The 11047-nt window shown below is 38.6% G+C and overlaps 1 protein-coding gene across 1 annotated transcript in view; it reads left to right on the forward strand.

Annotated features, from left to right (window-relative positions):
* Positions 1 to 9274, forward strand: part of Rhau (ATP-dependent RNA helicase Rhau) — a 125714-nt gene extending 116440 nt beyond the window's left edge. Inside the window, exons 18-21 of the mRNA XM_076205440.1 lie at positions 687 to 859; positions 1855 to 2161; positions 5882 to 6028; positions 8601 to 9274. Coding sequence (XP_076061555.1) covers positions 687 to 859; positions 1855 to 2161; positions 5882 to 6028; positions 8601 to 8807 — 834 coding nt within the window. The 3' untranslated portion in view covers positions 8808 to 9274. The remainder of the gene's footprint in view (positions 1 to 686; positions 860 to 1854; positions 2162 to 5881; positions 6029 to 8600) is intronic.
* Positions 9275 to 11047: the final 1773 nt, after the last annotated feature.

Raw genomic sequence — 11047 nt, forward strand, 5'->3', positions numbered from 1 at the left:
TTTCCTCCTATCCCATATATCTGCAATACCTCCCACAGTGCCTTCCTGCCTACCCTGCCAGCATTTTCCAAATGAAACAAAATGGTATATGTACATTTAGAAAAAAAATATCTTTACTCCATCTGGCTTTTATTGAACCTACAAATGTGTCAGATCATTTTGCCACACCCTGTACAATCTTTTCTTCCTCCATCTCTTCTAACTCTTTCCTCTTCCTCCTCCTCCTTACCCTATTGTTCTTCCTCCTTCTCTTCCACTTCCCCCTTTTTCACCTCCACCTTCTCCACCTCCTCACATTTGTTTCATTCATTCCTGCCACCTTTTACTCCTCTTCCTCCCCATCCCCCCTCTCTTCACATTTATTCACTTCATTTCCTACATTCCTACTCCTACTCTTCCTCCTCATCCATCACCTCCTCCTCCTCCTCCTCCTCCTCTTCCTCCTCCTCTTCCTCCTCCTCTTCCTCCTCCTCTTCTTCCTCCTCCTCTTTCTCCTCTGTCTGCCTCCTGCTCCTTGCCAATGATATGAAAACAGCCCCAAACTCGGACAACACTGTCCTTTTCTTTTCAGAGGAAAATATGAAGGCCTTAGGGTTCCTTCATGATATTGTGGAATTTCAGGTGTCACTCTGTAGAAATTCAAGGCACTGTTTCATTGATGGTTTTTCTCTTATGATATTGCTCAGGGCAAGGAGCGTGTGGTGGATGAGATCAAGAAGAAGATGTCCCGTGGGAGCCGAAGTGACCACCTGATGCTAGTCAATGTATTTGATGGGTGGGAAACAGCAGTACGATATAGAGAAGACCGAGGATATGTATGGGACAACTTTCTTTCATCCTCAGTCCTGAACCAGTTACAGTAAGTGCTGCAGAATTTATTGTAATACAGATATACTTACATAGGATCTATGACTTCATTTGTTTGTGTGGAATAAGGTTTAATTCCTTACCATAGCTTGAGCCATTTCTACATTAAGTTCAGCTTGCACATCACTGATTTGAAATTGAAAATCAACAAGATAAACTTACCAAGGTCAGGTAAAAGCATGGGCTTTAGACAATAGACAATAGATGGAAACTAATTATACTCTACAAACAGATATTAAGAACCATATTTGACTTATTTTCAAAACTTGGTTCCAAACAATTAGGAAAATTTAGGCACCTTACTAAATATACAATCTAAAATATATAATAAAACATATTTTAAAATATAAAATATGCATGTGTGTGGTACAGATCAAAGTAAAAAGGAAGGGATAGGCACTATGTGAAAAGGAAGATGGATATGTTAGCATTAAGTGAAACTAAGTTGAAAGGGTGCAGTGATTTTGAGGTTGGGAATATAGTGGGCAGGGTGTCAGGAGTGGGGTGACGAAGGAGGGTAGGAATGGCTCCACTCATGGCCAGACAATTTGCCTACAGACAGTTTACATACTGACAGTTTGCCTACCAAATATTATGCCTACTGGACATTATACCTACCAGACATCAAACGTTATGCCTACAGGCACCATGCATACTGGACATTATGGCTAATGCACTTCCTTTGCAAATATGTTTGATATTGTGTATTTTTCTTCTATTTTCACCTTTAATTCTGGTTTCACTGTCCTTTAATATTAATGTCCTCCATGTAGGTGATAACCTCCTCCTCTCAGAGTGTATCAGTATTCAGTATTGCAGTCATCAGATCTTTCCTAGAATCAATTGTCTGGTGTGTATAGCCAACATCTGTCCAACATCTGTCCATTCTGAGGATCATCAACATCATCATGAGCAAAGGAAACATGTATTTTTATTAGTAATGGTGTATGCAAATACAATTTAATAACATTAATTTGTTTTTCCAAGGAACATGCGGAAACAGTTCATGGGTCTTTTGTATGAACATAAATTTGTCAAATCCAAAGACCCACGATCACATGTTGCAAACCGCAACTCAAGTAATCTGGCACTGGTGCGGGCTGTAATCACATCTGGTCTCTACCCAAATGTGGCACGCATCCTCCCTAGCAAAAGCCGTAACCCAAACAAGCCACTGGGTATCAGGACAGAATATGAGCGGAAAGTGGCTCTCCATCCAAAATCTGTCAATGACAAGGAACGTAACTTTGAAAGTCCTTGGCTTGTGTACAGGGAAAAAATCAAGAGCTCTAAGGTTAGTAAATGAAGTATGTTTACATTTTCTTAGTAAGAAGATCCATATTATTTGTTGTTCCACATTTTAAGGTTTTTTTCTTGCCATTTGTAACTTGCCATTAGCAATTTTGACCAAATTCATGTTGACTTTTGTGTTTTACTTGAGTAAATTCATCTAGCTTTTAGAATTAAATCTAAGTGTATCCCACTCCTATCTTTCACAAATGGGTGACAGATGAGTCGGGGTAGGTGCATCCCTTAGCTGGCCAACACCCTTGGAAAGGGAAAAAAGAAGCCTGTGGTATATGGGTGGAAGTGTGACAAATTCATCACAGGTGTTCATATTGAGATAATTTAGATATTTTCTAATCCTTTCAAAGAGGTTGGCCATGTCAAACCTATACACATTTACCAAAGCATCATTTGAACTATCCCTGTGGTCCATGGTGATGCAAGGTTGTGCAGCCCCTGTTGCATGCATGAATCTAAGAGTGTATTGAAAGAAACTGAAAGACTTCACAGCTGAAGCTGGCTTCACCTCATGGTTTCATTACAAGATGGCCATCCAGAGCACAATAGTACAGAGGAGATGGGGTTATCATGTCTTTGGAGTACATCATCCAATTATCTACTGATAATCTCTTCAAATATTCCTCTTTTGCATTAGGCTGCACTTCTTAGTGGAGGTGATGTAATGGGTTTTGAAGAAGAATGATACAATTGGGCCTGTTCCTAAGAACAGATACCAGCCCCTTTTGGGCTGCACCACAAGGTGGAGGTGGGGACAAATACATTGCTCAGGACAAAGGGTTGGCAGCTGGTCCTCTATGGAAGTAATGTGCCATTGGAGATCCCATGTTCTGCACTTCAGTGCTACTGTTTAAAAGTGCAAATCATCACCAGATGAAGATCAATCAATCCAATGCCCCATATTTCTTGCAGGAGACCCATGGGTATTGTCTAAGTTGTCTTGATGGGGCAGTGTAGGATATGGTGCCCAGTGTCCTCAGTATGATGGTTGTGTCCAGGACAATTGGAGTCAGTGATTTGGCCTATTCTGTGTTGGTACAAATAAATTGTTAACCACTTGCGTACAACTCAAATTTTCACGCACAGCATCAGCTGTCAAACATACGATTCAGCACACTACTCACATTACAAAATATGAAATCACTGACGTATTACTCGTTCTCTTTTACTCTGAGTAATAATGAACCCAGAAAACGTGATCAAACCAGTTCACAGAATCCAGGGGTAACTCATGTACAACTACAAAAATTAATATATAATCAAGACACCAACGCCAGCATCCTCATGTATCTACTCACGCCTCGTGACACCTATGTAGGTATCATAGTACCAAAGTGGCTAATGGTCTTGGATTTGGAGCTTCGGTTATAAATGCTTGTGGTATTTCACCCTGGGAATAGTAATGAATAATTAAGTAAATGGAGTATTTTAGTAGTGCATTCAGTAATGCTTTGTGGCTGACCACCAGAGGGAAAAGTGTCATTCAAGCAGACCTAATTCCTGTCAACTGCAGTGGACCCCCAAAATTGAGGATGCCGGCATCAGCATCTTGATTATGTATATATATATATTTGTAGTTGTACATGAGTTACCCCCGAATTCTGTGAACTGGTTTGATCACAGTTTCTGTCTTTGTCATTACTCAGAATAAAAGAGAATGAGTAATGCAGCAGTGACTTTATATTTCATAATGTGAGTAGTGTCATGCAAATTACATATGGCAGCCGATGCTATGCGCAAGAATTTGAGTTGTACTGAAGTGGCTAAGATCTGTCCATCTGTGCCTTTTACACTTCTTTACTTGACTCGCTTCCCCTTCCTCTTTTGATCCTCCTTCCAAAACATCTTTTTATTTAAAAATTTTGTCATACTCCTCCCCCATTTTGCATCTGCTTTCCTTTTTGCCTCCTTTTTCTTTTGTTTTGTTTCTCTTTTTTTTTTTTTAAACCTCTCATGTTTTTCTCTTATCCTACTTTGCAACCAGTCCCTGAAAATTCACTCCTCTTTTACTACCTTCACTTTGTCATCCCACATTTCACTACCCTTCTATTCCCTCCCATCCTCCTTGTTCCACATACCATCTTTGCACACCTTGTCGTAACCTCCTTGAAACACCCGCATTACTCTTCCACACCTACTTCCACTCTATCCCTCAGCACCTCCCACACTTCTCTCAGTTTCTTGTACTCCTTATTCTTTTCCTTCTTATTTAAACAATTTGCTCCAAGCACCTCTCTACCTTCTGCCCTTTTCCTCTTTTTCCACCTATATTCCACTTTCAACTTACCTTCCACCAAAATATGATCTGATATATCCCTACTCTCTCCCCTAAGAACATGGGCATCCAGAACTCTTCCTACACTTTTCCTAAATATCACAATATAGTCCATTAATGCCTTATCAACTACCCTTCTATCCACCACCCTCTCCCATGTGTACTTATGATTGACTTTCTTCCTAAAAGCTGTGCTAGCTCTCAGCAACTTTTTCTAAACACATCTCCACTATGATTTTTACCAAGCATTCCACACTTCCCAACATCTCCATCTATTGGTTCATCTCCTACTCTAGCATTGAGATCTCCCACTACCACTACATTTACATTGCTCCCATTCCTCTCTATGCATTCAGTTAGATATGTCCGAAAAGCCTCCCTCTCCTCTATACTCATCTCACTACCAGGTCCATATGCTCCTACAAAGGCCCACATCTCCCTAGTTTCACCTTTATCCACATTAATCTTGAGGAAACCTCCTTCCATTCCACCACTCACATACCTCCTCACTATTAGAGTCTCCCCTTCCCTTCCTCTTCCTTTCTTCACTCCCAACACCCCCCCACTACACTCCCAAACTCAAAATCCCCCCTCCCTTTCAATTTAGTCTCAATGCCAACACATCATTCTTCCTTCTCATAAACATATTGCCTGTCTCTTCCCTTTTACTTTCATCTGTACTACACTCAGTCACATTATAAGACTCAGACCTTAGGGTTCTGGTTGGAAAACTTCTCCCAGAATCTCTTATGCCTTGACTTCTCACAGGAATGTCCCCTTTGGGGCCACAGAGAGTAGGATGCCTAGTCCCACACTCCGTCCATTTTAGCTGCCTTTACGATCTGAGTGGGAAGCTCAGTGGCAGTATTCTTTTTCCTCATACCACAGGGAAAGGCAAAAATGTAAATATATATACTGGTACTTAGAGAAATGGTACAAGACAATATTAAGAGGAGGTGTGACAGCATAATAGAGGGACGGTTGCAGTACAATAGAATAGAATAATTTCTCTCTGATTAGAGATTTCCTCTACCATAGACAAAATAATGTGAGGCTCTGGTCTGTAGGGACACCCCATATAGTCCCTATGGACTTGGCCATGGATTCAACCTGCCCCAGGCGTATACAGTGCCCCACACTAATATTCCCAAGACAACAGCAAAATGTGTCTTTAAAGAATGACTTGTGTAGCCTTTACACATGCTCAGAAATTTTTGTCATAAAGGATTAAGCCTAGGAATTTTTTTTATATTAGATTTGTTAGAAATATAATTTTCATGGGAAGGAACTCTTCTCCTCCCCCCTTCATCTCTCCTCTCTTTTTTCCCTCCATCACTCTGTCTGATCAAGATGGATAGTTGCACATGCAAAAGTGATAATAATGTGTCAGAAATTGTGTATTTCCCTTTCCTCATGCAGCTTAATTACCCACAGGTATACATTCATGATTGCTCCATGGTGCCCAACTATCCACTGTTGTTCTTCGGACAGAAACTGAATTATGACCAAAGGGAAGGAATTATAAATGTTGACCGATTTGTTCGCATCAGATGCACCCGACATGTTGCTGACTTAGTGCAGGTAAGCAAAGTATTAATATTTCTGTATAACTATAATACAAGGAGTCAGCATTCTCAGTAAGTTATACAATGTAGATGAGAATTGCTCTGAAAATTATATTAAGTATACTTTACAGTAATGCCTGAACAGAGTACATTAAAGCTAGATTTAATATACGAATGAAGGAGCCTGCAAGAGTCCATAAAGCCTACACTAGGCAGTTCATGTCCATTACCACCTATCATCCCCATCCATAAAGATATCTAACCTTCTCATAAAGCAACCAATAGTTTCAGTGCTCACTACATGGCTACTAAGTCTATCTAATTTATTGATAAACCAGGTTTTACCTGTTTCCTTCTTAAATCTAAATTTGTCCAATTTAAATTAATTTCTGTGAATCTCCCTGTTGCCTGAATCACCCTTGACCCGTTTGAATACCCCTATCAGATCACCCCACACTCTACACCATATCTTTCCCAAGAGTTGAAATTAAGGTGCCTAAGTCTGTCTTTGTACATACATACATATACCAAGGCTTTTTCCCCCTTCCAAGGGAGGTAGCCAAAAAGGGAAAGGCATAAAAACACTCCCACCCATTTCATCCCTAAATACACTCCACACCCCTCCCACCCTCCCTCTCATCTGAGCACCTCCTGGATGACGTGTCATCCCTGCACCCTGCCCACTGCCATGGGTCAGAGGCAGTGTCGCAAGACACAGTACTTTGTCTTTGTAAGGTAAATATAGAGATAATGAGATTTAAGAGATAATGTGTTTGTTATGTAATCACTCATTCAATCTGTTGCCCCAGGTCTCTCTTGTTGGAGACCCATGGTTCCCTAGGTAATTGGCAACAGCGTCTGGTTTGGCTCACATGTCATACAAGGAAGTTGTGTAACTGTCTGGATAGGATGAGACTATGGCAGTATAGAATGTGTTCATTGTCTTTTTTGTGGTGATTATACAATGCGAGCCTGTAGCTAGACCAATTTTATGTTACTGATTCGATACTTTGTGGTAGCCTGAATGGAATTCTGCTCATGTGATTCTTGTTCATCAAGGAATTGACAACCAAAGCTCAGGTACAAAAAGGCTATACAGTGCTCGACAAGGATGTACGAACGGTTAGCGAGAATGAGTGATGAGGAGTGTTGATGACTGTTTTTGCTGAAATGCACAATTTTATATAAAAAATTAGCATATGGTTGCATTATTTGACCTATTTTCTTTAAAATGTGATTTCCATGTAATTTGATCAAAGAGAAGTTACATTTTTATCCTCTGCAAAATTGCCAACCGACTCGCTCATAGTCGACCAAACTCGAACAAGAATGGTTTTTCCTGAAATGCTTTGATCAAATTACATGGAAATCACACATTTTAAAGAAAATAGGTAGCACAGTTAGGATTAGTATTTATCATTTGCTCTCTCTTGTTTTTGTTGCTCATTTGGAAAAATTTTGCCTTCCGTTATGGCTCTTAACCCATTCAACTCCGATGACAAGATGTCTTGTCATTTGGTCAAATAAAACAAAAAATCATAAAACACCAAAATGTTTGATCAAACACCAGAAAAATATGACGTCAATCCTCGCTTCGCTGCGAGCGAAGCGAGGACTGACGTCATATTTTTCTGGTGTTTGATCAAACATTTTGGTGTTTTATGATTTTTTGTTTTATTTGACCAAATGACAAGACATCTTGTCATCGGAGTTGAATGGGTTAAGTGCAAGGTAGACTCTTCTGATGACAGTGCATCAAAGAAAAGGAAATCAAATATCATGCTTACTTAGGCTGGTTCTGACCTACAAGGAAAGTTGAGGTGCAAGTTCCAGTAAGGTCAAAAGTGCCCCTTTTTTAATAATTTGAGAAAAACACATTGAAAATTGTCAATAAAATCTCCAAACCCAACCATATGAATTTCATCTAGTTTACACAATTTTAAAGGGAATTCTCTAATACTTGTTCCAATATTATCTCCATGCCTTTGCTGCAACATAAAATTCTGACAGTGCATAAAGCTGAAAACTCACTGGTGTTTCAGCAGTCATTAGGCCATAAGAAAATAAGCAGAATGGTATATACAAACTAGTGTTGGATAGAGGAAAAATGCATAACGGATCACTAGGATCCTGGCATGGTGGCATTTATGACCTTACTTTAATGTATACCTCATGCATATATACATATAGATACAGTATTCATATATATATATATATATATATATTTAAACTTAGAACCCACTGTCGGTGGAAAAAGATAAAAAGTGAGATTATTGTTCCTGTATACTTCGAACAATCATCTCACTTTTTATCTTTTTCCACCGACAGTGGGTTCTAAGTTTAAATTTTACCAATGTGTTACGACATTAGTGCAATCTAATATATATATATATATATATATATATATATATATATATATATATATTCAAAAAACACATATATATGTACAAATAGACATATGTATGAATATAGACATAGATATCTGAAAATGTTTATTGTTTGCATTTATTTCTTTGCTGCTTTGGATCATACATGTAAGATGTATATATTGTTTTATTTTGCTTATGTTATGAACATTTACTTTTCAGAGTTTAAGAAATGAATTAGATAAGCTCTTGGAGTACAAGATTAGTCACCCTGGCGAAACACGTTGGGATAAGAATAGCAAAGAAGGCACTTTGCTCCACACCATTGTTGACCTTATTACCAGTGAGAAGATGCCTACTAACAATGTCTCCTTCGACAACTCTTATGGGGTGTATGATGATGCAGATGATGATTATGGTGATGATTAGATGATATTTGTTGGGAGTTATGTAGGGGTCGAAAAAACCCAATATTAACTTCCTTGGTATTAGCTATATGTAATTTTGTTTAAACTATTGACTTACAGTATGACACATATGGAATTACTAGAAAACAAAGAGGACTTTTTTTATGTGTGTGTGTGTATTTACCAAGTTGTAATGTACAAGAAAGGAACAATGCATGTTGGGGCCCGTCTCCTATTCTCTTAATTTTTTTTATCATAGCCTCAAAGTCATGTACAGTTCCAACTTAAGCTATATCTTTGATTTTCAGTTATATTTAATTTCACACTCATGTATTCTTTGAGCTTAGGTTAAATCACTTCCTAAGTGTATATATGTGTCTACCTAATTGTAGTATATGGGAAAGAAGCAATGCTTGTTGGGTCCCATCTACAATTCTCTTTCTCTCTCTCTCTCTCTCTCCCTCTCTCTCTCTCCTCTCTCTCTCTCCCTCTCTCTCTCTCCTCTCTCTCTCCTCTCTCTCTCTCTCCTCTCTCTCTCCTCTCTCTCTCCTCTCTCTCTCTCTCTCTCTCTCTCTCTCTTTTTCCCTCATCATCATACCTATCCACAAATTTATGTACAGTACTAACTTAATCTATATCCTTGATTTCCAATCATCAAATTTAGATTTCAACTCGTGTATTGGTTGAGCTTGGGCTGTGTCACTTCTTAAGCTATTCCATGTAATTATGCATCAATATGGAAAATGTTTTTTTCACATCCTTTAAACATGTGATCTTAATTTGTTCCCATGATCTCTTAAAGCCCCCCAATCTTTAATCAGATCTCATCTGTCACTGCAATGTATCCTTTCGAGTGACCTGAATTGTAATCATATCATCTCTTTCTCTTCAATCTTTCAAAGTTGGGTTACCCAGTGCTTTTAGTCTTTCCTCATATGGTTTATCTGCCAGGCTGGAGACCAATTTTTTTGGTGCCCTTTGTATTCTCTTGATCTTGGTTATATCCTTCACTCTGTGTGGGGATCATACCTCTGGTACATAATCCAGTCTTTGACATTTCTATGAGTTTTTTCATCATCTCTTCATCCATATAGTGAAATGCCACTTTCATATTATGTGGTAGTCTATATGTCTCTCTCACAATCCTGCTGATATGTCTGACGGGTGACAGGTTGTCTTTTATCAAGACTTCCAAGTCTTTCTCCTCTTTTGCTTTTGCAATGGGTTCACTTCCCAAGGAATAGATTGAGGATGGTCTTTTGCCACTCTTACCCATTTCCAGTACTTTGCATTTTTTGGTATTGAACTTCATTTCCCATTCTTGGCACCATGCAAAAAGTGTTTAGATCTTTTTGGAGTAGTTTACCATACTTCTCAATTTTCACTCTTCTCATGATTTTTGTGTCATTTGTAAACATGTTGGCATAGCTTGTTGTTCCTTCCATCATGTCAATGACATAAAAAACATGATTGGTGTAATCACTGAACCTTGTGGAACTCCAATTTTCACATAAATCAACTGTGAGGTACTTTATAAAATGACTTTTCTAGGTCAAGGTACACACAGTCCACCCACCCCTCTCTCTCTTGCAGTGCATCAGTCACTCTTGAGTAAAAGCTTAAAAAAAGATTGATACACATGACTTTTCAGATCTGAAATCAAACTTACTGTCTGTCAGAATGTTCATCTTTTCAAGATATTTGGTCCATTGATCTTTCACAATATTTACATGTAATTTCACTTATTGCAGGAACCACAGGGAAAATAAAGTTGGATTACTAAACGTTTTCGTCTATTACGACATCCTCTTTCTTGTACTCTGAGGATGTCGTAATAGACGAAAACGTTTAGTATTCTGACTTTATTTTCCCTGTGGTTTCTGCAATATCATTTAGTCACACGTTATTGTGATTATTTTTGCAATATGATTTCAATATTGTGCAGGTTAGCGATACTGGCCTATAATTTAGGGGTGTCTCCTTATTTCCACCTTTATGAATTGGCACCACATTTGCCCTTTTCCAATCAAACAGCACAATGCCTTCTTTCGATGAGCATGTAACAAGACTGGATCTTGTCCACTAGTTGTTCCCTACATTCTCTAAGTATTCAGTTTGAGATCCTGTCAGGTCCTGAACCTTTTGTCGTATCCAGTAATCTAAGAGATTGACCACTTCCCTGACTTATACATTTATATTTTCTAAACTTGGCTTTTTGCTCCCCTCACTTTCTTTCAAAAAAGTGCTTTCTTTTATGAAGAC

The sequence above is a fragment of the Oratosquilla oratoria genome, chromosome 2 (assembly GCF_046742065.1).
Source record: "Oratosquilla oratoria isolate Oo_2021 chromosome 2, ASM4674206v1, whole genome shotgun sequence".
NCBI lineage: Eukaryota > Metazoa > Arthropoda > Malacostraca > Stomatopoda > Squillidae > Oratosquilla > Oratosquilla oratoria.